The 27,143-nt window shown below is 49.0% G+C and overlaps 1 protein-coding gene across 1 annotated transcript in view; it reads right to left on the bottom strand.

The window, feature by feature from the left end:
• Positions 1-19,837, bottom strand: part of LOC147108520 (piezo-type mechanosensitive ion channel component 2-like) — a 318,148-nt gene extending 298,311 nt beyond the window's left edge. Inside the window, 1 exon segment of the mRNA XM_086004280.1 lies at positions 19,774-19,837. Coding sequence (XP_085860406.1) covers positions 19,774-19,837 — 64 coding nt within the window.
• Between the last annotated feature and the right edge of the window lie 7,306 nt (positions 19,838-27,143).

The following is a 27,143-nucleotide window of genomic DNA, read 5'->3' as shown; positions in this document are numbered from 1 at the left end:
AGCCTGTGCACCCACAGTAGCAGCAGTTGCCGACCTGATAGGAAGTATCCCAGCATCCGCGACCACTTTCACGGTGCTAGATATTTCCAACGGGTATTGGTCCATCCCTTGAAGGAGGGAGGATCAGTACAAGTTTGTCTTTACGTTTAAAGGGCAACAGTACATGTAGAACTGCTTGACTCAGGGCTTCCACAACAGCCCCAGCATTTTCCATCAGTGCATGGCAAACAGTTTAAAGGATTTCAGTCAGCCCAGACAGTTGGTACAATATGTGGATAACCTGCTCCTGTTCATCGATTCGAGAGAGAAGCATGGCCCACTATTGGCCGAACTGCTGGAGCTGCTTGGGCAGAAGGGTTTTAAGGTGAACCCCAAGAAAGCGCAGATCGGCCAGCAGGAGGTGAAATTCCTGGGCCTGACCGTACGCGCTGGAGAAAGGGCCATAGATAAGGCTAGGAGGGAAGTGGTACAGGAGTTACCCGTCCCCAACACAGTCACGGGTGTGAGGTCATTTTTAGGGCTAACCTGGTACTGTAGAGACTTCGTTGAAGACTATGCAGCCACAGCAACCCCTCTGCTCTGACTCCTACACAAGGGAGTGGAGTGGGTTTGGGATGAGGGTTGCCAGGCAGCATTTGTCAGGCTCAAGAAGGACTTGCAGACTGCACCAGCTCTAGGGGCCATAGATGGGGGCAAAGAGTTTTTCCTGGAGGTAGCAGCCAGCAGGGATAGCCTGAGTGCTGTGCTGCTCCAAGAGCGGCACGGCCGGCTAAGACCGGTGGTCTACTCCTCCAGGATACTCACGGATGTGGAGAGGAGCTACTCCAATTGTGAGCGGCACCTCTTGGCCACACATTGGGCTGTGAAGAGATCACTGATCTTCACAGGCACCTCTTCCATCACCCTCCTCACCCATCACACACCCACCCAGATGCTTCTGGATGGGAGGATCAAGGATGGAACAGTGAGCAGTGCCCGCATTGCCCGCTGGACCCTGCTCCTCTCACAGATGGATCTTAAAGTGAAGGGTCTCTGAGCCAAAGCTCGCAGCCAACCTGGTATATCCTGGAACAGCCCACCGGTGTTCCATAGAAGGGGTTTGGGAAGTGAACATAGGTTTACGGGCCAGGATACATCCCACGGGCCGCGAGATCTATGTGGACGGTTCCAGCACGGTATCTGCTGGCGAGCGTCTCACGGGGTGTGGAGTATATGACCCAGCGGCGAACATTGCCCTGGCGATTAAGCTCTCCAGCACCATGAGTGCCCAGCAGGCTGAACTGTCCGCGGTAGTGTACGTCGTTACACACCCCGAAATCTTCCCTACCCCATACGCGATTTGCTCAGACAGTATGTTTACGTGCAATTCGTGTACAGAGTACCTGGCCATCTGGTCTCGCCGCAGATACACCTCCGCCGACGGGAGACCCCTCACAGTAAAATCCCTGCTGGAAAAGATCCTAGCAGCAGTGGGGGAGGAAGGGGAGATTTTCATCCACAAGGTGAAGGCCCATTCCTCCACAGAACCCCGTAGCCAAGGCAACCAGCAGGCTGACATGCTCGCCAAGGAGGGTGCCCGCACAGGCACTTTCTGGGACCCATGGCAGCAGTCAGAAGTAGGGACGGGACCCAAGGGAGTGCAGGGGTAGCTTTAGCCCCGGACCTTAAGACGGTCCAAGCCCAAGACCCCGTCCTCAAAGCAGTCCTCAGTGCAGTGGCTGAAGGAAAAAGGGTAGAGGGCCCTTATGGCACAGCAACCCTCTCCGTCAAAGAGGGCATGCTGTTCTGGGGGGAACAATGGGTTGTGCCGCAGCAACACCAGAGGGAATTCCTTCAACTGGCCCATGAGGGTCCGGGAGCGGGACATCCCGGGCCAGAGACCACCTGGCAACGGGTGGAACAGGCGGGATGGTGGCCAGGACTCAGGGAAGATATCCGCGAGTTCTACGCCGGCTGTCTGGTGTGCGCTGCTAATAACCCTGACCTCCACAAAAGGAAGGTGCCCATGGGACACATCAGGAGGGTAAAGGGACCATGGCAGTCGATACAGGTCGACTACATCGGGCCCCTGCCCACCGCCCAGGGAGGCTACAAGTACTGCCTAGTCCTGGTGGATGTGTTCACGAAATGGGTAGAGGCCTTCCTCTGCCGAACAGCCACAGCTCTGGGTACTGCCAGGATCCTGGTCCGGGAAGTGTTCTCGCGGTGGGGGCTACCACAATATGTGGAGTCCGACCAAGGGAGTCACTTCACCGGACAGGTGATGCAGAATACCCTTATGCTGCTAGGCATCGAGGGGGAAGTGGCACGTGGCCCACAACCCACAGTCATCAGGGATTGTGGAGAGGATGAATAGGACCCTAAAAGAAAGGTTGAGGAAGGAGACGGTGGACTCGCCCCGTAAATGGGCCGAGGTCCTACCGTTGGTTCTGATGGGGATCCGGGCCAGCCAGTCAAAAAGCACGGGGTACTCCCCGTACGAGCTGATGACTGGCAGGGTTATGCAGACCCCCACCCATATACTAGCCCCGGTGCTCACAGAAGGCCAGCTCAGAGAGGTAAACCGGGACAGGTTTGCCCGAAACCTCTTCGAGCACCTTAAGCAGGTCCACGAGCAGGCGGCTGGGAACATGGGAAAGCAGCATCGGAGTAACCGATTGCTGTTGGAACCCCGAAAGCACCACGAGTGGGAGGTAAGGGATCAGGTCATGGTGAGGAACTATGTTCGGATAGGGAATCTGGAACCATTACACATGGGGCCCTGCAGCATTGTAGACAAGGCCAGCCCCATGGTATATGCCGTTAAGATGCCTCGGCGCACAAAATGGTTCCATATTAATCAGTGTAAACTGTTTAAACCCGAAAGGAGAAAACAGCCAGTTGGGGTAGGGCCTGAGGATAGAAATCCTTAGCCTGCAGCAGGAGCGGGTTCACAGACTGCACAGACAGGCGCTGTGGCTTGTTTAAGGGGAGGGGCTATCCCGCCCACCGATTGGGACACTCCCCCACTCTTCTGGGCTCCAGATGAGGAGGGACCCGAGGGCGAAGACCCCGCCCCTAACCCAGGATTAGATGAGGAGGGGCCCGAGGGCGAAGACCACGCCCCTGACCCAGGTTTAGAGGAGGAGGGACCTGAGGGTGAAGACCCCGCCTCTGACCCAGTTTCGGGTCCTGGGGGCGGAGACTCTCAGCCTGCAGCAACAGGCTGCGAAGAGTTACCTGCCCCTAGCCCAGGTTCGGGAGAGGTGAAGCCTGAGGAAAAGGATCCCCAGCCAGCGGCAGTGGTAAGCCCACAGACTGCACCAGAGGGGATAACGGTTCAGGTTAAAGGCCCACCAGCCAAGAAACCCCACCCGCCAAAGGTCCCCACGGACACCCCAGCCAAGGAAACCATGGTCACCGGCTCCCCATTTTAAAGGGACAGCCTCCCGAGTTAGGAGTAAGTCCAAGGAAAGAGGTCCCCAGCCAGCAGCCACAGGCTGTGAGGGACTGGAAGTGCAAGACAGTGCGGCCACGCCGGAGGGAGCGGTGTGCCGCTGCCCGAACAGGAATTAGGCTGGCCGCCCGGAGACAGGTGGCGGATGTACTTAGTTTAGGTAATTTAAGTTTAGGTATTTAGCTTAAGTTTGGGTGTTTTAGCTTAAGTTAAGTAAGGTGATGGGTAGTTTTAATTAAGTAGTAATCTGCTAAGAGTGTGTGTATTTGAGTCGAGGTCGCGAGACCCGATTATGCTTCACCCAAGCCAGAGAATCCCTTGGGGACCTGGCTGTATGTTTTTGTATCTGTTGCAGAAAGACTTTCAGGATGAAGGGGATTGTAATCCTACTCGCCCTGATGGGACTGAGCCTGGGAAAGAGGGGCAACGTGGAAGACTCTCACATCTATGGGTGCTCAGGAGATAGAGCACCGATAGCAACCGACGGAAGCGGCGAACGGGATGTGGAGGAGACCGCCGTCTACGTCCACGAGGGAAAGTGGCCAGGGTGGCTGGGGTCCAATTCGTCTCAGTACTCCAGCCAGACCGGGTTTACGTACGGGGAGGCCTCCCTCCTGTGCCCCGTATAGGCCATTGCCACTAGGGTCAGCGTCACCGTAGGGAAGCGTGTATGTTTAACGTGCAAGGGACACATTCCTCTGGATAGGTGGTGGTGGCTCAGAAAGCTGAGCAAAGATATGAGAAACCCCGCAGTCGAGTGGGAACGGTTGGGGAACAATACCCACCGGATGATTACAGGGACTCACGGGGGATTAAGTGTGTGTTGGGACAAGTGGTGGGAACCAGATCAGGGGATTTATGTCTGTATGTGGGGGTCAGAGAGGTCTGCCCCTCGGGCATATCCATCATTTTCCACCGGCAGTGGCAAGATGCCGGGGAGGGGATGAAGTGGGATACCAGCCTGAAGGCATGCGCGGTCCCATACTCCCCGATCCCAGTCAATGCCACTGAGCTTGTAACCCGCCCCCGAAAGCCCCTGCCCACGACCCAGGCAGTGAGGGCACACAGGGAAGGTTGCCTCGCCACCACCAAGGGACCAGGGAATGGGTTGGTACTAGTGCCTACCGATCGGGTGCTGTACCAGGGGGTACACTACGCGGTAGCCTCTGTGATTTTAAATCTCACCGAGGTACACTTACCAGAGTGGTGTCCCAAAGAAACAGAGCAGCTATACCAGGCCCTATTAAAGGAGATGTTCAGGAAATTTTATGAGTTCGATTTCGCCAATGTCGACAAAGCCGAACTGTACACCACACACCATGAGTTTTTGGGTAATACAGGGAGACAAAGAAGGGGAGCATGGAATGATGTTTTTACTGCGTTTAACACTGGGTCCTCTGTCATCAACAGTTTAGATGACATAGAATTACAGACCCAGATAAACGGTTTAAAAACTCAGTTAAGGAAGATAATGGCCCAGAACTTGGTGCACCCACCCTGCGCGCCGACATCTAAAACCTGGCCCGCAGTGGATTTCCTTTCAGTGGCCAGGTTCTGATGTCGGCGCGCTGTGCTAACCTGACCCAGCGGCGTAGTTAGTGCGATGTGCCGGCTGGGATCAGGTGAGCACTGTTCAGCCAATCAGGGGAGGGGAAACTTCATTCATAAGTTTGAGAGTAAGAACTGTCAAACTCATGAGAAGTACTGCACCCCAAAACACTACTTAAACTTTAAATAAAATTTTAAAAAACATCCCAATCATTAAATTAAGTATAAATAAGTTTTAAAAAAATAATTTAAACAATATTTTATTTTTTTTGAAAAAAATAAATTTTTAATAAAAAGGGTCTAAAACTAAACTTACCTTATTGTAGATTCTTTAAAATAATAAACCTGTGGAAAAAGAATTCTAAATTGCACTAAAACACCACTTACCTGTAAAAATAAGTACTTATGTGTGCTTTTTACAAGCGTAAAGACCGGAGGCCTTTGCACATGCGCAAATCCCCCAAAACAGAGGAAATCCAAGACGCACGCGCTGCCCCCTACAGCGCACGTGCTAGCCTCTTCACCTCTTGGGTTAGAGGAGAGGAAATGCCGGTTTTCAGCGCATGCGCTGTGCATGCTGAAAACCGGCATTTCCTCCGGCCAGACGCGTGAGTACCCCTTCCGTACTCACACGTTTGGGGAGGAATTACTGCCCCATTAATGGATGAGAACAAAGTAGTGGGCTCGGAGTTACATGAGGACCAGGCCATGACGGTCCATTTAAAAAGGAAATTATAGCTGAGTTGGAGAAGCACACAAAGACTGTAAATGCCCTCATAAGAGAGGACAGAAATGCTTCTGACCAGGCTGCGCAGAACGAGATGTGCGTGTTGTATGGGGCATGGTTGCTGGGCGAGGGCCGCAGTAACCTGGAGGATTTAAAACAGGGTTTAGTCCCCTCCTGGATCAGCAACAAACACCTCGCAGCCCTCCATCAGTTTGAGAATGCATTAAGCCCGTGCCAACTCCGGCTAGCTTCCGAAGCCTACCCGGTCCCAGTGGATTGTGGGCGGTCCAACCACACCATCATGGGTATAGTAGTCAGGATGCCGGTCATGGGTAGGACAGCCCGGCCTGCGCCGGTATACAGGGTAGAGAACATTGGAGTCATTCAGGGGGGTGCACTCATTCGTTTCACAGCGGTCCCACCTTACGTCATAAAGTGGGAGCACACTATGATAGGCACTGACCTCTCAGGGTGCCGGAGCCAGGGAGCACACATAATCCTGTGTCCCCAGCACTTGAACGCCTATTCAAAACCACAGTGCGGGTTCAGAGCTGCTGGCGCGAAACCTATAAATTGTACCATGGAGGCAGTGGCACAAGGCCATGTTCCCCCGCAGGTAGCATATATAGGAGGTGGGACATATTGTGTCACCACAGGAGCGCCCCACTACCAGCATGGACAGCATAGCTGGTGTCCAGTTAGTGACAGCAGTTTCTGCTTTAAACCCGAGGCAGAAGTTCAAGTGACCCAGGAACGAATTATCCCCATTCTTGAACCCACCACTGTTCACCTCACTGTAAAAGAGAATTTCACCAACCTGCAAAAGTACGTAGCGCATTTCGGCTACGAAACTCCCCCTCTCCCAGAACACCTTACCAAGATACTCAAAGCCGTTATAGTCTTGCAGAAACATTTTTACACTCTGGAGCAGAAAACAGTAGAGATAGGGGCTAAGATATTGAACATTGTGATCCCACCCTGGTGGGACATTTTCAATAATATAGAGGTCCCTTCGTGGATCAGACTGGCTTCCCACATTCTCGTGGTTTGCCAGTTGGGGATAGTATTGTACCTAGTCTGCACTCAGTGCAAGGGAAAAGGTCAAATACTAGAATTCTGAAACCAGAGGACCTGGAAGGAACATTATGTGAGGGTGGTGGGAGATACACCTGCTTGAGTTTTAGTATTTCTGATTAAAGATTGTTATTGTGTTTGTCGTTTTTAATAAAGATTTTCAAACGTGTTGTTAATAAAGATGTATGTGTACCAAGTGGTGCAGGGGTGTCGAACCCCCTCCGTGCTTGGATGTGTGTAAAAACGACTGAAATTATTCTATGTATACTTACGTACACCACATTTTTGCAGAATTGGAAGTGCATGTGTCGTGGGTATCTTAGATAGATAATTACAAGGGAAGGTTGACTATGGAGGGCCGGAAATTTTGCTCACCTCGTCAGGATGATACTTAAAGCAAGTTTAGTATCAACAGGGGGGAGTGTAAGTTGCAGGGTTCTCAAAATTCCCACACTCCCCAAATTATGGATCAAGGGACCCTGTTTCAGACAAGTTATTAAAAACAGGGTACCCAAAATGGCTTCTGCAGTCTCGTGACCAAACTGACAGGATTTTTAAAAAACAAGGCTTTGCAGACAAGCAGGCCTGGAGACAAAACTTAAAATGCAGGAATCTGTGAAATAGGACTCTCTGGAGCCAGCCAGACAAAGTAAACACAGAATACGCATTCATTCGACTTGTAACAAATCAAGCTAGAATGGGCCTATAATCGTGGCCATTAGGTTTCTGCATATTTAATCAGTAACAGCTCACAGTAGCCATCAAGTTAGGATGGGGACAATTAAGTCTTATCCATGACAAACAACCAGGACATCAGGGCCATTAGACCTGGAGACAACCACTCCAAAAGCCGTTAAAGTAAATGGCTGTAATCATTTAAACAAGCCCGCCAAAAGTTAAACAATGGACTGACCTGATTTGGCGCGCAGATAAGGAGTTGAAGAACGGGTATAATTGTAGGCCCATCAGTGGTAATCGCTCCCTTGACTCTGACCTCTTGCCTGTGGCCTTGGCCTGCTGCCGCTCGTTCTCATGCCCTAGCCTCGTGGCGGGCTCTCTTCTTGCTCCCCGCACTGCTCAACAACCAAGGACGCCCATTACACCGGGACCAAGTGCGGGAGGAGAACGAGACCCGAGTTCAAAACCACACAGGACACACAGGCCACAAATGGGCAGATGAGACGAGACGAAGGTGGTAAACCGGTAAAGGCAGAGAAGGGCAGCAGAAAGACGCATTTGGGGACCAACGCTCAGTTATAAGCTGGTGTTTGGTGAATAAGGTTAACGTATAGTGTAACCCCAATTTAAGAATATGCTGGCATTCGAAGGATGGGTAGCAAAATCGAGACATACAGCCTAGTTATAAGCTGACGTTTGTCACATGGACAGTGCGAATAAGCTGGCGTTCGAAGAGTGGGTGGCAGCGCCCGTGACGATTAAACTGGCGTTCGAAGCTTGGTTAGTGAAATCATCTAAGCGGTAAAACCGCCAACTGACCCCCGACCGTAACATTACCGCCACCGACCACCCGAGGGAGAAGAAGAAGAAAACCCATCGCAACGAGACGATGACGGTAGCTGAGGAAAAGAAGGGTGCTTCGCATCAACAACTTCAGCACCGCGCCGAGACCACATGGTGACGGGATACCATAAAGGACAGCAAGAGCGGACCTCAAAACCAGCCCAATTAAAGCAACAGGTTTTTGGATTGGTGAGCATGAATTCCTGGCCCCTCATAGCTTAATCTAGTTAGGTATAGGGGGTGGGATAAGGATAAGGGGATTGTTAATGTAGTTGTTTTCCCTCAATGTGCGTGTGTTCCCCATTCCCATATAAGTGTAATTGTTTTATGCCTGTATTTTCATACCAGTAATTTTTCTTAAGATTGTTGTATTCTGCTTTTAATAAAATTTTGGTTTTCTTACACCAAACCACTTGTCTATTCGGTTTTCTGTATCGCCGCCTGGGCACACACACGCCACCCCCTACAATTCTGACTTTTTCCGATATGAACACACGCCAATAGCTTTACACTGGAAAAAGCCACCGCAGTATCAGTACCAAAGGGCCTTTAAAATATTGCATTAATGTGCTCCATCTGCTCCTGACATCATGAATATTTCAGTGCTTATTACTGATTACTGTTTTATTACTCACTTCTGCTTTCTCCATAAACTCTGATGCATTCTTCCCCCTCCCGTGTTTCCGGATGCAGACCACTCACAATTTCTACCTCGGCACTAACTCACCTCCAGCCTTTGAGGGCTGTTCAATATTTTATCTCCAATCCAAAGAATTTCTTCTTCTCCAATTGATATTTTTCAAATGTTCCCTCATCATCCTGACTTATCTATTGTAGCTTTCCCATTTCCGTCCCTCCTTAAATCTTTTAACATGTTTTCCTTGTGTTATTCTATGGTTATGTAATACTCCAGAGCCTGGTACCTGTGCACGGCAGTGCAGAGCTGAGTTATACTGCTCGCTCCTCTTCACCAGGCAAGAGGAGCTCCCCTACGGAGGTACACGCAAACATGCACGCAGGTATGCACAGACACACACATAAAAATTTGACATTTGACCCAACTGGTCTGTGCCGGTGTTTATGCTCCACACGAGCCTCCTCCTACCCTATTTCATCTCACCCCATCAACATGTCCTTCTATTCCTTTCTCCCTCATGAACTTATTTAGCTTCCCTTTAAATGCATCTGTGCTATTCGCCTCAACTGCTCCCTGCGGTAGCGAGTTCCACTTTCTAACCACTCTCTGGTAAAGAAGTTTCTTCTGAATTCCCTATTGGATTTATTAATGACTATCTTATATTTATGGCCCCTAGTTTTGGATTCCACCACAGGCGGAAACATCTTCTCTGCGTCTACCCTATCAAACCCTTTCAGAGTTTTAAAGACCTCTATCAGGTCAGCCCTCAGCCTTCTCTTTTCTAGAGAAAAGAGCCCCAGCCTGTTCAATCTTCCTGATAGTTATAACCTCTCAGTTCTCATATCATCCTTTGTAAAAGACACACGCAAGAAGAGCTCCCTACTAAGACACACACACAGCTCCACTGATGTCCCATTGCCTTTTAAATCTTTAACCTCAACAAAAGGCTGACTGCACGCTTGATTCTTTGCTCGTGCGAAATGGAGTTTAAACTGTTCTCTCTGGTTGCAGCTGGTGTGAGGTTGCCTCGAGCTATTTTCATATTGATTACCAAAGTGCAGGCTGTTGGGCCAACTTCCCTCCTTAATTTGCCACAGTTTTTGCATTGATACAATATGACCTCAACCCAGAAATTCCAGTATCACTGGGCCATTAAACCTCCCATTTAGTGTTTTGGTCTAGGTTTTAGTATTAGTAATTCTACTGCTATGTTGTGCAAATCACCAGCACGTCCTTAAAATCATTGCTTATTCACGGTTTCCCCTCTAGCAATATGTCTTTACTTCCCTTTGTACCCTTATGGCCTTCTGACCAGTGCTCCTATGATCTGAGACATTCCATCTTTCATCTCTTTCTCTGTAATCTCGGCTCCAGTGACATTACGCACACTGATACTCCAGTGTCCCTCTGGGTCTAAAGTCGCCGCCAGTTCATACTAACTAATAAGTTACAAGCCAAAATAAGGCCTCTTAGCATCTTGCGTAATAACTCCAGAAATGTAACGCCTCCTTTTGAAAGATCTTCACTAATCACTCCACTCAGTAGTTAAACTCACCCATAAATTGTTGCCCCACACCCTCTTTTCATCGAGTCAAATAATTCCACTTTGATTCTAAGGGTGTGTCGATGCCACCAATTGTGATGAAATATTCCACTCATCACTGCCTGTGACTGTGGTTGGTTTCAGGTTTCCCCTCACCATTGTATTGCCTGTGACTGTGGTTGGTTTCAGGTTTCTCCTCACCATTGTATTGTATATTGGAATGTATGGAATGTGTTGTGTGTAGGGCTCTGCCCATACCTGGCCTCTATGTAAGCCAGCTCAGTCTGGCCTCATATCCAGTACTGCAGAGCTCCAGATGGAAGATACCTCTCTCCACTGCGTGTTATCTTCTAAGTTAATAAAAGCCTTGTTTTGTTTCGCTAACATCGAGTCTCGGGATTATTGAGGCACATCACCAATAAAAACAAGGCGGCACTTTCAACATAGAAAATGGATCAGAGGAGATAAAAATGGATGGAGAGCATTCATGGTAGAAAAGTTAGGCGATATTACCAAAGGCATGGTCAAAGAGATAGATTTGGACCTCAAGTGAGAACAGCAGCATTCACGATTTAGGCTTAGACAGGAGAAATTACCACTTGGGACAAGGAGGCTTGGCTTCCCAGGAAGGTGGTGTCCTTTAATTTTGTCTGTTTCCTCCTCTTTCCTTTCCCTCTCTTGTAATGTCATTGACTCCGTACTGAGGTACAGTTCCACCAGAGCCAGGCACCCTCTGGTACCTCACCCACTGTCTACTATTCGTGCGAGAGCTTAGACAGTGGAGAGTCGCTAGGCTGTTTGATCACAAGGGACATCACAGCTGAGCCCAATTCCATCCTCACCCGATATCACACACCTGCTCGTTCCAGCACAGGTCACTGGATAGCATTCAGGAATAGGAACTCTGGTGGAATTCCTTCCCCCTTGCTGGCCTAGGGGTGCTGAGGCCAACTGTAGAATCACTACTGCCACCTCAGATTAGCCAACACAATGGACCTACTGGTCCATATATCTCAGTTAACTATTGCGTTTACTAGCAGCTGATCCTCTTTAAAGCTTCTCCGCTCCCACTCTGCTTCTGGTTTAAATATTTCTCATAATTCTGACCAGGTTTTCCAAGCTCCTGTTAGCAAGATATTACCTTCCTTTCTCTCCAACCATAACTTAAAGAGAAGGTATATTTTACTGAATTGCTACATATGTCTTAAGGGAGGCATTAGTGCCACTCGCTTGTCTCTACCTATATGGAGGGAAAGAGGGAAAATGGAGTTGTAGTGTAGATCAGTCATGATCTAACTGAATGGTGGAGCAGGCCCGAGGGTCTGAATGGCCTCTTCCCGTTCCCATGTTCCTAAAGACCACATGTTATGACATTTCTTTGTCTGCAATTTTGACACAGGCTTCAATCCATTTATATTTTAGAGGGTTAACACTATCATTAAAATAACAGACAAAGGAATCTCGTCTGAACACATCCAGCACTAATACACCAACATTTACATAGCATTATTTGAGGGCCAGTGTACCACCAGCCCTCAGTTTCCAATCTGTTGGCCTCTTAACCGTTTGCCGACACTTCCCTGTCAGACGGTCAGCTTTCCGCACCATTTTCACCAATGTGGGCAACTGCTACAGGCTCTGCACCGCCTCGCTTCTACTCGCTTCATGATCGCATTTGGCTTCTCCTTTGCTCACCATCCGTCACCGTGCCCCATAATTGTAAGACAACCTCTCCCTGCTAGGTAGAAAGCAGCTTTCTCACTATCTGCTTAACAAAGAACGGTCTTGCCAGCGCCGGTTACTAAACACACTGGGACTTCCGCAGATGCTTACTCTAGTAACCTCACAGCTTGTGTGCTCGGGTTAGGAAGGCTGGGTCTTCAGCCCTGGGCTACTGCCAGCCTCAGATTCCAAGCCACAACAGCTAAAGGGATACGAGTAAACCAGCATTAACGTTTCATTTGTTGCTCTCAGGTTTTCCCAGTCCAAACCAGAATAGCGTGTGGTTTAGGTTTGGGGTTAATTCACCTTTTTATTTTACCAACTTTTCCGCTTCCTATCTGCGTTCATCAGTTTTTCAATGACAAAATAAACGTTCCCACGGTTCGCCTTTAGTAATGGTCATGGTCAGGATTTTCCTCTTCCTTGCTCTTGGTGGGTTGGAGGGGTGGCGGGCTCACATCGGGGACTTCCGCACTCCCAGCCCTCGCTTTACCCCACCGTTAATTTTAACAATAGAAAGAAATGTCACCCTCGACTTGATGGCAGCACTCTCGTCTCTGAGTCAGAAGGTTGTGGGTTCAAGCCCCACTCCAGAGACTTGAGCACAAAATCCAGGCTGACATTTACAGTGAGGGAGTGCCGCACTGTCGGATGTGCCATCTTTCAGATGAGACGTTAAACCGAGGCCCCGTCTGCTCTCTCAGGTGGACGTAAAAGATCCCATGGCACTATTTCGAAGAAGAGCAGGGGAGTTCTCCCCGGTGTGCTGGCCAATATTTATCCCTCAATCAACATCACTTGAACCAGATTAACAGAGGAAAAAATAAAAGGGAAGGTCAGTGACAGGGTGGAAGGCAGGAGTGATTAAATGACAAAAGGGATGATGGTTGTGGTAAACCACTGTATTGTATATTGCCACCTCTGGGTGGCGCTGTGTATGGAGGCATGCCTCAGCTGACTCCACCCACCACTGTGTGGGTTTCGTTCAGACTTGTTCAGTCACTCACGAAGAAGCATGGTCTCTTCTTAGCTAATAAAAGCCTTATTCATCTCTTCTTTCGACTCATCATCTCTTCTTCGACTCATCACCTTTTATGAAGTAATTGATAAGCGTATCAATTTTATTAGCTAAAAGTTAAATGGCGACACCTGAGGAGCAACAACAGCAACGGATACAGCAGACATTGCTGAGAGCCCTCAGACCACCACGCCTGGACCTCGACCCTCAAGATGTGGGTGCATCAGCCAAGTTTGAACACTGGCTGAGCTGCTTTGAATCCTTCCTCGCAATCTCACAGGTTACAGAGGAGGATCACAAACTGAAAATTTTGACCGCCCAGGTGAGCCATCAAGTATATATGCTAATCCGGGACTCTAATACGTACGTGGCGGCCCTCGAGCTACTAAAAGGGCAATATACGCGCCCAGTGAACACAATTTACGCCCGACACCTCTTGGGATCCCGCAGGCAGCAACCGGGAGAATCGGTAGGGGCATTTGCACGGGCGCTACTGGCACTCTGCAGAGACTGCGATTGTAAAGCGGTAACGGCTGTGGAGCACGCGCAGGGACTCGCCTGTGATGCCTTCGTCAGGGGCCTCCAGTCAGACCACACCCGGCAGAGACTGCTAGAAAGCAAGGAACCCGACCTGAAGACGGCCATTGCCCTTGCGCTCTCGTTAGAGGAGGCCCACCGAAACCTCGAGGCATACCCCCGTAACGGCGCCGAGACATGGCAATCGAAACCGTGGGACACGGGACCGCCGCCCCCGGCACCAACCGCTGCAGCGACCCAACCGAGACAGCAGCCTCCGGTAAGAACTGCTTCGATGCCCAGTAACCAGGCCCAAAAATGCTATTTCTGTGGCCAGTTAAAACATCCCAGAGCGCACTGCCCAGCTAAGACAGCTACCTGCTCGGGCTGCGGGAAGAAAGGCCATTACGCTAACGCCTGCAAGGGGAAGCCAGCCAGCAGCGCAGCGTGCGGGCCGTGGGAGCAGCCATCTTATCCGCCATTTTGTGTACCCCGGCCGCATGGCATCCGCCGCCATCGTATCCAACGCACTCAACCGCCATTTCGTCACCGGAACCGACCACCGTCTCGGCGGATGACTATAGTGACTCACTAAGCCACATACTGGCCTCCGTGACGCTGGATCAAGGCCACCCTCACCATCTATCCAGCTCCATGATGGATATCGCGGTAAACGGCCGCGCCACCAGTTGCCTGATCGACAGCGGGAGCACAGAGAGTTTCGTCCACCCCGACACGGTACGTAGCCACTCCCTCACGATTCTGCCAACGCACCATCGCATTTCTATGGCGTCCAAGTCCCAGTCAATGGACATCAGCGGCTACTGTGTGGTGACCCTGTCAGTAGGGGGCACTGAATATCAAAAATTTAAACTGCTAGTCCTGCCCCGTCTTTGCGCTGCCGTCCTGCTAGGGTTGGATTTTCAGTGCCACCTTAAGAGTGTCACACTAGCATACGGTGGACCCCTCCCCCCACTCACAGTCTGCAACCAACAACTTTTAAATCGCCCGCTGCAAACCACCTGCAGCCTTTCCACATTAAAAGTCCCCCCCCCTCCCCTGTTCGCTAACCTCACCCGCGACTGTAAACCCATCGCTACCAAAAGCAGGCGGTACAGTGCCGGGGACAGAGCTTTTATCAGGTCTGAGGTGGAGCGGCTCTTGAAGGAGGGCATTATCGAAGGTAGCACTAGCCCCTGGCGAGCCCAGGTTGTAGTCGTTAAAACCACTGCAAAACGCCGCATGGTAATCGACTACAGCCAAACCATAAACCGGTACACCCAGCTGGACGCGTACCCCCTCCCTCGCATATCTGATATGGTCAATCAGATTGCGCAATACAAAGTATTCTCCACCATCGACCTTAAGTCAGCGTACCACCAGCTGCCCATCCGCCATGAGGACCGCCAGTATACTGCCTTCGAGGCAAACGGCCGCCTCTACCACTTCCTTAGGGTCCCCTTCGGCGTCACCAACGGGGTTTCGGTCTTCCAAAGGGAGATGGACCGAATGGTTGACCAGAACGCGCTGCGGGCAACCTTCCCCTATTTGGATAACGTCACCATCTGCGGCCACGACCAGCAGGACCACGACGTTAATCTAGCAAATTTCCTCCGTACGGCCCAACGGCTGAACCTAACGTACAATAAGGAAAAATGTATGTTTCACACCAAGCGCCTGGCCATCCTCGGCTGCGTGGTGGAGAACGGAGTCATCGGGCCCGACCCCGACAGAATGCGCCCCCTAATGGAGCTACCCCTTCCCCACTGCCAAAAAGCACTGAAGAGATGCCTGGGGTTTTTCTCCTACTACGCCCAGTGGGTGCCCCTCTATGCAGACAAAGCCAGGCCCCTCATCAAAGCCACCTCCTTCCCCCTGACACCAGAGGCGTGTGCAGCCTTCACTCTTATCAAGAACGATATCGCGAAGGCCGCAATGCACGCGGTGGATGAGTCCATCCCCTTCCAAGTGGAGAGCGATGCCTCCGACTTCGCCCTAGCCGCGACCCTTAACCAGGCGGGCAGACCCGTGGCCTTTTTCTCAAGGACCCTCCAGGGCCCCGAGACGAGACACTCCTCCGTCGAAAAGGAGGCCCAGGCTATTGTAGAAGCGGTGCGTCACTGGAGGCATTACCTGGCCGGGAAACGATTTACCCTGCTCACTGACCAGCGTTCAGTAGCTTTTATGTTTAATAATAAGCAGAGGGGTAAAATCAAGAACGACAAGATCTTGAGGTGGAGAATCGAACTCTCCACCTACAATTATGATATCTTGTATCGGCCAGGGAAACTCAATGAGCCCCCAGATGCCCTATCACGTGGTACATGCGCCAACGCGCAGAGTGATAGGCTGCAGTCCCTCCACAATGACCTCTGCCACCCGGGGGTCACCAGGTTTTTCCATTTTATCAAATCCCGTAACCTGCCCTACTCCATCGAGGAGGTCAGGACCATGACCAAGAGCTGCCAAATCTGCGCCGAGTGCAAACCGCACTTCTATAGGCCGGACAGAGCAAGCCTGATCAAGGCCACCCGCCCCTTCGAACGCCTGAGCGTCGATTTTAAAGGGCCCCTCCCCTCCGCTGACCGCAATGTGTACTTCCTCAACATAGTTGATGAGTACTCCCGTTTCCCCTTTGCCATCCCTTGCCCAGACATGACCAGTACCACGGTCATCAAGTGTCTGAATGACATCTTCGCTCTGTTCGGGTTCCCCAGCTATATACATAGCGACAGGGGCTCATCGTTCATGAGCGACGAACTTCGGCAGTACCTGCTAACAAGAGGTATCGCCACGAGCAGGACCACCAGTTACAACCCCCGGGGGAACGGCCAGGTGGAAAGGGAGAACGCGACGGTTTGGAAGGCAGTCCTCTTAGCACTAAAATCTAAGGGCCTTCCGACCTCCCGCTGGCAGGAGGTCCTCCCTGCAGCGCTTCACTCCATTCGGTCACTGCTTTGTACTGCCACTAATGCGACCCCTCATGAGAAAATGTTCGTTTTCCCCCGGAAGTCTACATCGGGAACCTCGCTACCGGCATGGTTGACTTCTCCTGGGCCCGTCCTACTGCGGAGGCACGTGAGGACGCATAAAACGGACCCCCTGGTCGAGCGGGTGCACCTCCTACACGCCAACCCCCAGTGTGCCTGGGTGACATACCCAGACGGGCGGGAGGACACGGTCTCCATACGAGATCTCGCACCCTCGGGTACCCCTAAATTACCACCGTTATCCCCCTTACCACCGTTATCCCCCTTACCACTGTTATCCCCCACCACCCCTCCCAACCCAACCCCTGCAGACGGCATGCCAAAGCCCCAGGAATCTTCGCCAACCACCCAGACACCAGACCCGACGTCGGATGCTGCAACACCACCGCCGCCACCACGACGATCAGGACGTCAGACAAGGCCTCCTGATAGACTTAACTTGTAGTACCCTTCACCCCGCCGGACTTCACATTAAACAAGGGGTGAATGTGGTAAACCACTGTATTGTATATTGCCACCTCTGGGTGGCGCTGTGTATGGAGGCATGCCTCAGCTGACTCCACCCACCACTGTGTGGGTTTCGTTCAGACTTGTTCAGTCACTCACGAAGAAGCATGGTCTCTTCTTAGCTAATAAAAGCCTTATTCATCTCTTCTTTCGACTCATCATCTCTTCTTCGACTCATCACCTTTTATGAAGTAATTGATAAGCGTATCAATGGTGAAAGGCAAAAGGACACCCTTTTGATGGGACAAGTAAAGAAATAGAGGAGCTGCAAATGGCAACAGCAGAATCATTACCAACAGCTGCTGTCCAAAAAAAAATGGGAGTAGTGGTTATGATCTGAAATTATTGAACTCGATGTTGAGTCCAGAAGGCTGTAAAGTGCCTAATAGAAAGATGAGGTGCTGGTCCTCAAGCTTATGTTGAGCTTCAATGGAAGAATGCAAGAGGCCGAAGACAGAGAGGTCAGAGTGGGAGTGGAGCGGAGAATTAAAATGGCAAGCGACCAGAAGCTCAGGGTCACGCTTGTGGATTGAATAGAGGTGTTCAACAAAGCGATCACCCAATCTGCATTTGGTCTCCACATCGTGAGTATACAGTATACTAAGTTGAAAGAAGTACAAGTAAATCCCTGTTTCACCTGGAAGAAATGTTTGAGACCCTGGACAGTGGGAAGAGAGGAGGAGAAAGGGCAGCTGTTGCATCTCCTGCGTTTGACATGAAGATTTTAAACTTGATGCTCAGGTGTGAAACTGGCGATATGGATCAGTTGCCCGTATACAAATGACCCGATTTTTATTTCCATTGATTTCAACATTAATTAGAGGCTAATTGCTCTTCACACACCAAGGTTAATTAGAGGCTAATTGCTCTTCACGGCGTCAGTTTCCACATGTACGCTGACGACACCCAGCTCTACCTCACTACCACCTCTCTCGAACTCTCCACAGTCTCTAAATTGTCAGATTGCTTGCCTGACATCCAGTTCTGGATGAGCAGAAATTTTCCCCAATTAAATATTGGGAAGACCGAAGCCATTGTTTTCAGTCCCTGCCACAAACTCTGTTCCATAGCCACTGACTCCATCCCTCTCCACACTGGATGAGGATGAACCACACTGTTCGCAATCTTGGTGTCATATTTGACTCTGAAATGAGCTTCCGACCACATATTCGCAGCATAACTGAGACCACCTATTTCCACCTCTGTAACGTCGCCCGTCTCTGCCCTTGCCTCAGCTCATCCACTGCTGAAACCCTCATCCATGCCTTTGTTACCTCTGGACTTGACTATTCCAATGCACTCCTGGCTGGCCTCTCACATTCTTCCCTCTGTAAACTTTGAGGTCATCCAAAACTTGGCTGCCTGTGTTCTAACTCGCACCAAGTCCCGTTCACCCATCACCCCTGTGCTCGCTGACCTACATTGGCTCCCGGTTAAGCAACGCCTCGATTTCAAAATTCTCATCCTTGTTTAAATATCCCTCCATGCCTCACCACCGCCCCACCACCACCCATCTGAGATATCTGCGCTCCTCTAATTCCACCCTCTTGGGCATCCCTGATTATAATCACTCAACCATTGGTGGCCGTGCCTTCTGTTGCCTAGGCCCCAAGCTCTGGAATTCCCTCCCTAAACCTCTCCGCCTCACTACCTCGTTTTCCTCCTTTAAGATGCTCCTTAAAACCTACCTTTTTGACCAAGCTTTTGGTCACCTGCCCTAATTTCTCCTTATGTGTCTCGGTGTCAAATTTTTTTGTCTTGTCCTGTGCAGCGCCTTGGGACATTTTACTACGTTAAAGGCGCTATATAAATACAAATAGTTGTTGTTGTTGTTGTTAATTGCTCCATACTCCGAGGTTAATTAGAGGCTAATTGCTCTTTACACACTGAGGTTAATTAGAGGTTATCATCTGTTGCTGGGAAAGTTATTAAAGACCGGAATGCCCAAGCTTTCAGTCTTTATGTTGCTCATGGGTGTACATCAGGTGGCCTCGGGGCAGCGACAGATGATGTTTAAATCCATGTACCCATCAATTCGCATATATTCCGAGTTTGCGGGTACTAACAGTTCTGATTTAGGATTTATCCACCAGTGAGGCAACAGCACCAAGAACAGCCCCTTTCCAAATTTCCCGGTCCATGAAATACAACCAGGACAAACCAACAAACAAGAAATACAAGTGTAAATTGGACTGAGGTGCCTGGGCGCCAAGGGCTGGACTGCCATGGTTCAGGGGTGGGGGTAGGGGGCTGTATGTGCCCCCAGGGCCACGGGTCAAGAACCCCTGCCATGGCCGATTGCCCCAACCCACAGGCCACGGAGGGCCCACAACCAATGTGGACCTCATCTCAGCCTCTGCCCCTGGACATATCCAAGAAGGAGGTGGAGAAGGCTAGTAACCAGCGACTTAATATTGACAGTCTAACTTTGGTCTCAGGGGTTTAACCGAACGATTCATTTTAAGACTTTGAAATGTGTAAGTCCCACTCCACAGCATTCTTGCTGTTGGATTCAGGAAAAGATTAACTCTTACCTGTCAGGAGGCAGAGAGGCAGCAGCAGTCTGAAGATTAAACCACACGGGACAACGGGAGCCATCATCAAGTAAAAGTCATGTTCAGGGATGGCGCCGAGTAAGAGGTCTGTTTCACAGACTCCAGGTAGAGGAGGGTCTGTTTCACAGGCTCCAGGTAGAGGAGGGTCTGTTTCACAGGCTCCAGGTAGAGGAGGGTCTGTTTCTCAGGCTCCAGGTAGAGGAGGGTCTGTTTCTCGGGCTCCAGGTAAAGGAGGGTCTGTTTCTCGGGCTCCAGGTAGAGGAGGGTCTGTTTCTTGGGCTCCAGGTAGAGGCGGGTCTGTTTCTCGGGCTCCAGGTAGAGGAGGGTCTGTTTCACAGGCTCCAGGTAGAGGAGGGTCTGTTTCACAGGCTCCAGGTAGAGGAGGGTCTGTTTCACAGGCTCCAGGTAGAGGAGGGTCTGTTTCACAGGCTCCAGGTAGAGGAGGGTCTGTTTCTCAGGCTCCAGGTAGAGGAGGGTCTGTTTCTCGGGCTCCAGGTAGAGGGGGGGTCTGTTTCTCAGGCTCCAGGTAGAGGGGGGTCTGTTTCACAGGCTCCAGGCTCTAGCACAGTTGGAGTTTCGCTTTGAAACTCAACACTCGAGAGGTTCCATCCAACTCCATTCAGCCCGCCTTCTCTCCCAAAATCGGAGCTCACGTGTCCCACAATGCCCCAAAGTTGGTCAATTTGACGAGGCTGTCAGTCTCGCCAGGTCAGTTTCAGCTGCTGTTGATTTCTCTTCTCTCTGCAGCCCTGGGCGGATGTGTCCGATGAAAGAGTCCGATCTTGGGGCTGAACGGCAGCTACAAGCGGCATATAGCCAGTCCTGAGTTGGGTTGCTTGGAGCGAACAGAAGTTTATAGCACAGCCTCTGCAGTAACCCCAGCGTCAGCACTGTTAATGGAAGGAAGAAACTAAACGCCTCTGTTGCCGGGTAACTCCACACATCTGTCCTCAGTGCTCAGACTGTAGGGTCCATTGCCAAGAATACGCTGGACCAAGCTTCCGAGAAGCATTAAGTACTTGAACCTATCTGCATGGAACTTAACTCTTTCGGGGGAGCACATGTGTTGCCCCCCCCCCACCCCGGTGAGTAAGTATTTGGTCTTTTGTGGTTGCTTGGCCGGTCTATGATCGAGCTGCTCATGGTAAGTGGCAAGACGACCTGTTCTATGGCCAGGAGCCCTGCCGATATAATACTCCGCTACTAAGGGGGAACTGTATGTCGCTCTTTTAGTGGAAACAATAAACAAACAAACTGTAACTTAACAAAAACATTAAATGAAACTTAACAACTTAAATAAAAATTCCATTGCCAGTGGTGATGATGCACTCCAGTCCCTGCGGTGACCACCGGTCGTGGAAGGCCTCGAGCGTGCCGGCGGACACCGCGTGCTCCATCTCCAGGGCCACCCGGGCACGAACGTGGCCGCGGAAGAGAGGCAGGCAGTCGAGCTGAATGACCCCCCTCGACCGCCCGCTGCCCGGACCAGTTGATGGAACTGTATGTAACTTCAATTTACAATTGCCTTAAACAGGCACATCCTGAGGTCCAGCCTTTGTCTGTCAATCACTGGCTCCCTCCCAAGGTCAAGGAGACCAACAGGAAATTACTGGCTTTCTTCACACCTTCAGCATTTTGAAGTGCAATATCTTAATGTGACCTAGAATCATAGAATCATAGGATAGTACAGCACAGGAGGAGGCCATTTGGCCCATCAAGTCTGCGCCGGCTCTTTCAAACAGCAATCCAGTTAGTCCCACTCCCCCGCTCTTTCCCCATATCCTGGCAATTTTTTTCTCCTTCAAGTATTTATCCAATTCCCTTTTGAAGGCTGCTATTGAATCTGTACCCACCACCCTATCAGGCAGCGCAATCCAAATCCTAACCACCCATTGCGTAAAAAAGTTCTTTTCATGTCGCCTCTTGCCAGTCACCTTAATTCGGTGCCCTCTGGTTACCGACCCATCAGCCATTGGAAAGAGTTTCTCTTTATTTACTCTATCTAAACCCTTCATGATTTTAAACACCACTATCAGTGAATATGGCCACTGAATAAAAAGATTTTAAAAAAGAAAGAATTTGCATTTCTATAGCGATTTTACACCACCTCAGGATGTCCCAAAGCATTTCACAGCCAATGAAGTACTTTTGAAGTGTAGTCACTGTTGTAATGTAGGAAACACGACAGCCAATTTTGCATACAGCAAGCTCCCACAAACAGCACTGTGATAATGGTCAGATAACCTGTCTTTTAGCAATGTTGGTTGAGGGATAAATATTAGCCAGGACACCGGGGAAAACTCCCCTGCTCTTCTTTGAAATAGTATGAGATCTTTTACATCTGCCTGAGAAGGCAGACAAGGCTTCGGTTTAAAGTCTCATCTGAAAGATGGCACCTCCGACAGTGCAGCACTCCCTCAGCACTGCGCTGGAGTGTCACTGCATGGTGTCCTGAGGTTTTTACCAGTGCCTTCACAAGATGCCAAAATGACAGTGGGAGACCAGCAGAACCCCATGAGGAGTTTCGGAGCCACAGTCTCTAAATGTCAGCTTCCTGTGGCCTTTCCTTTTGAACTTTAGGAATTCACTTTATTTTAAAACACAACACTTAAATGTAACTCCATCTGAAAATCCTTCCACATAATTTGTATTATTTAACTATCCTCCATGCACTGCATTTTGCTGGAGAAATAATCCTGTGTTTATCAGGAGACTTTGCTGCAGTTTTGGTCATGAGTTCTGGTTGCTGTAAAATGGAGGGTTTGCCGTAAGCCCTGCTGTGTCTCCAAGTCATTGGCTGACACAGTGCAATCCATTGGCTACAAAAGTGGTGTCAATACTCACTCCATTATTTGGCACCTTCAATGTAGTGAAATGGCCCAAGGCAATTCACAGTTAGGCATCAGACCTGAGCAGGAGTAGCACGGAGGGTACCAAGTACAGTTGAACAGATGCACTTTAAGGATGCTTTTGAAGGGAGAGAAGGTGTTTAAGTAATGGACACGACTGCTGCCAATGAAGTTGAAGTAGTTGCACATGCGCAGTCTAAGTGTTTTTTTGGTTGTTCGCTTCGCCGGGAAAGGAGCGGGCTCGTTTAAAAAAAAAAAATCAGAAACATCATGCTTCCAGTCGTTGGAGCATCCAGATTAATTCACAGTACACTTCTGCGCAGCATCTGGTCATTGGCAGCAGTTACTTCATTAAGTAATGGAATACCATGATAGTGAATGAGGGCTCAGTAATACTGTGAGCTATAGCATTACAAAGTATTTGCAGCAGAGAAACAGACCATTCAGCCCAACTGGTCCATACCAGTGTTATGCTCCACACCAGCCTCCTCCTACCCTTCTTCATCTAACCCCATCAACATATCCGTCCATTCTTCTCTCCCTCATATGCTTATCTAGCTTTCTCTTGAATGCATCTATGCTATTCACATCCACATTCTAACCACTTTCTGGTTAAGAAGTTTCTCCTGAATTCCCTATTGGATTTATTAGTGACTATCTTATATTTATGTCCCCAAGTTCTGGTCTTGCCCACAAGTGGCCATTCCTCCATGTCTACCCTATCAAACCCTTTCATAATCTTGATGACCTCTATCAGGGCACCCCTCAGTATTCACTTTTTCTAGAGAAAATGTTCAAATTTGTTCAATATTTTCTGATAGGTATAACCTCTCAGTTCTGGTATCATTCTAGTAAATCTTTTTTGCAACTTGTCCAGTGCCTTTATATCCTTTCTATAATATGGAGACCAAAACTGTTTACAGTATTCCAAGTGTGGTCTAACCAAGATACTATACAAGTTTAACATAACTTCTCTGCTTTTTTAATTCTATCCCTCTAGAAATTAAACCCAGTGCAGTGTTTACATTTCTTATGGCCTTATTAACCTGTGTTGCTACTTTCAGTGATCTGTGTATCTGTACTCCCAAATCCCTCTTTTCCTCTACCCCATTTAGATATTTATTTTCCAAGGAGTATATGGCCTCCTTATTCTTCCTACCGAAATGTATTACCTCGCACTTATCTATATTGAAGTTCATTTGCCGATTACATGCCAATTCTGCAAGTTTATTAATGTCCTCCTGTATTTTGTCACAGTCCTCCTCTCTATATTAACTACACCCACCAATTTGGTGTTATTCACAAATTTTTAAATTGTACTTCCGATTCCCGAGTCCAAATCATTTATGTAAATGGTAAACAACAGTGGTCCCAGCACCGATCCTTGTGGAACACAACTTCCCACCTTTTGCCAATCTAAGTAATTACCGTTAACCCCACTCTCTGTTTTCTGTTTTATAGCCAGCTTGCTATCCATTCTGCTACTTGTTCCCTGGCTCCACATGTTCTGATTTTAGTCATGAGTCTATGCGGTACCTTACCAAAGACCTTTTGGAAATCCAATTATATTATGTCTATTACATTACCTTTATCTACCCTTTCTGTTACTTCTTCAAAGAATTCAGTAAGGTTGGTCAAGCATGACCTTCACTTTTGGAATCCGTGCTGACTACTTTTTATTATATTTTCAGTTTCTAGATTCCATTATCTTTCCTACCACCAACATTAAACTAATTGGTCTATAGTTCCCTGGGATTGTTCTATCTCCCTTTTAATATATAGGAATCACAATAGCTATCCGCCAGTCCTCTGGCACTATTCCCTTTCCTAATGAATTTTTATATATATGTAATAGTGCCTTTGCTATCTCTTCCTGAACCTCTTTTAATATGCGTGGATGCAATCCATCCAGACCAGAGGTTTTATCCTCTCTAAGTTTGATTGGTTTATCAATTATCTGCCCCCTCTCTATCTTAAATGTCTTTATATCCTTTTTGATCTCTTCTTCTAATGTCATGTCCACCATGTTAGTCTCCCTGGTAAATACTGAGGTAAAGTGATTATGTAATATTTCTGCCATTTTGCTGTCATTACCTGTGAGTTTATCTTGTGTATCCCTTCGTGGCCCTATCCCTATCCTGATTTTTCTTTTGTTATTTATGTGTCTGTAGAATACTTTACTATTTCTTTTTATATCCCTTGATAATTTAATTTCATAGTTTTTCTTTACCTTCCTAATTTTTTTTTACTTCTTTCCTAACCTTTTCCGATTCCCTTTTGTCATCCTCTCCTTTGTTGTCTATGTACATAGTGGGCTCGATTTTCATTGGGCTGTTGAGGCAGGATTGGAGGCATGTGGGGGGTTAAAATCGCAAAATCGGGGGGCACGAACCCATCCCGCCCCCAACCCGCCTCTATGCCAGTTTCAAAGGAGGCGGATACCCGACCTGTGCTGGGACCCGAGGCGGGAAGGGGATTAGTGCCAATTAACAGGTAGTTAACAGGCAGTTTTTAGCCTAATCCCTATTTTTAATCCCTGAAGTGTGGGATTCCCGACGGCTCCAAACCACGCCAAGTTAGTGAGGCGGACCGTCGGGCTGAAGGGCTTGGAGGGTTTGAGATGTCCGGTGTTCAGGTGAGTGATGTGTGCGTGAGTGCAGAGGTATGTGTGTTTGGTGTGTGTAAAGTGTTTAAATAAGTTTTACTTACCTTTACAGCCTTCCTTCCTTCAGGTCTCGGGAGTCCCTGATCTCACCGGCACAGAAAGCAGAATGGCCGCGAGCTGTCAAAAGTTGCAGCATTCTGCTTTCTGTTCTGGAGAGATCTCTAAATCAGCCTGAGAGGAAGGAATTAACTTAGTGTACAGATTGTCAGTGTTTGACAGCTTCAAAGAGCTGTCAAATGTTGATATTTCATCTGTCAAAAGCTCTTGACAGATGAAATGTCAATCTGTGACATCACCTGTTGCCGGGTGGCCCTTACTTGGCCTGCTGAGCCCGCTGGGCGGGATCAACAAGGTCAATCAAGTGAAAATCACGTGGGTTGGCCACAACTCGATGGAGGCGGGACTACAACCCCAAAAGTTGTAATCCCACCTCCTACACGCCTCCAGTATCAAAATCCAGCCCAGTGTATGCCTTTTACTTTAGTTTCAATTTTGCCCCTATTTCTTAATTCATTCATGATGTGTCGTTACTGGTTAGTTTGTTCTCACTTTTTAGTGGGATATATTTCTCCTGGACTCCACCGATCACCATTTTAAGTGTTTCCCACTGCTGTTCTACTTCTTTGTCAGTAAATTTTTCCAGTTTATTTTTCCTAGTTCCATTCTCATCCCATTCAAATTAGCTTTTCTTCCAATTTATTACTTTGGTCTTTGTCTTACTCAAGTCCTCTCAATCTTTATCTTAAACCTGATTATGTTGTGATCGCTATGGTCTACACTTACTTTTATTATCTGTTCTGGTTCATTCCCCATTACTAGATCCAGCAGTGCTTCCTCTCGTGTTGGGCTTTGTACATACTGGGTAAGAAAGGAGTCTTGCACACATTATAAAAACTCCATTCCCTGTACCCCTTTTGCTGCTTCTTCATGCTAGCTTTTTTTTAATTAATTCATGGAATGTGGGCATCACTGGCAAGGCCAGCATTTATTGCCCACCTCTAATTGCCCGTGAGAAGGTTGTGGTGAGCTGCCTTCTTAAACCGCTGCAGTCCATGGAACTCCTGCAGCGAAGTCCTGGGCCTGAGATGATTGGCCTCCAACAACAACAACCATCTTCCTTTGTGCTAGGTAAGGCTCTAGCCAGTGAAGTTTTCCCCCTGATTCCTATTGACTTCAAATTTACTAGGGCTCCTTGATGCCACACTCGGTCAAATGCTGCCTTGATGTCAAGGGCAGTAACTCTCACCTCACCTCTGGAATTCAGCTCCTTTGTCCATGTTTGGACCAAGGCTGTAATGAGGTCAGGAGCCGAGTGGTCTTAGCGGAACCCAAGCTCCGCATCGGTGAGCAGGTTATTGGTGAGTAAGTACTGCTTGATACCACTGTCGACAATACCTTCTGTGGATGACTGAGAGTAGGGCGATGGGGGTTAATTGGCCGGAATGGATTTGTCCTGCTTTTTGTGGACAGAACATATCTGGGAAATTTTCCACTTTGTTGGGTAGATGCAGTGTTGTAGCTATACTGGAACAGCTTGGCTAGAGGGCAGCTAGTTCTTGAGCACAAGTTTTCAGCACTACAGCCAGAATGTTGTCTGGGCCCATAGCCTTTGCCGTATCCAGTGCACTCAGCCATTTCTTGATATCATATGGAGTGAATTGAATTGACTGAAGACTGGCATCTGTGATGGTGGGGACCTCGGGAGGAGGCCGAGATGAAACATCCACTAGGCACCTCTGGCTGAAGATGGTTGTGTAGTGTATGTAACTGTTCTACCTTTAAGAGAACTATTGTATGTAACCGTCCACCTTTAAGAGAACTACTTTAGGTGTGGC

The sequence above is a fragment of the Somniosus microcephalus genome, chromosome 13 (genome assembly GCF_052327205.1).
Source record: "Somniosus microcephalus isolate GS21.2 chromosome 13, FLI_Smic_1.0, whole genome shotgun sequence".
Taxonomy (NCBI): Eukaryota; Metazoa; Chordata; class Chondrichthyes; order Squaliformes; family Somniosidae; genus Somniosus; species Somniosus microcephalus.
The sequence above is the reverse complement of the archived record's forward strand: the minus strand, read 5'-3'. Positions and strand labels throughout refer to the sequence as shown.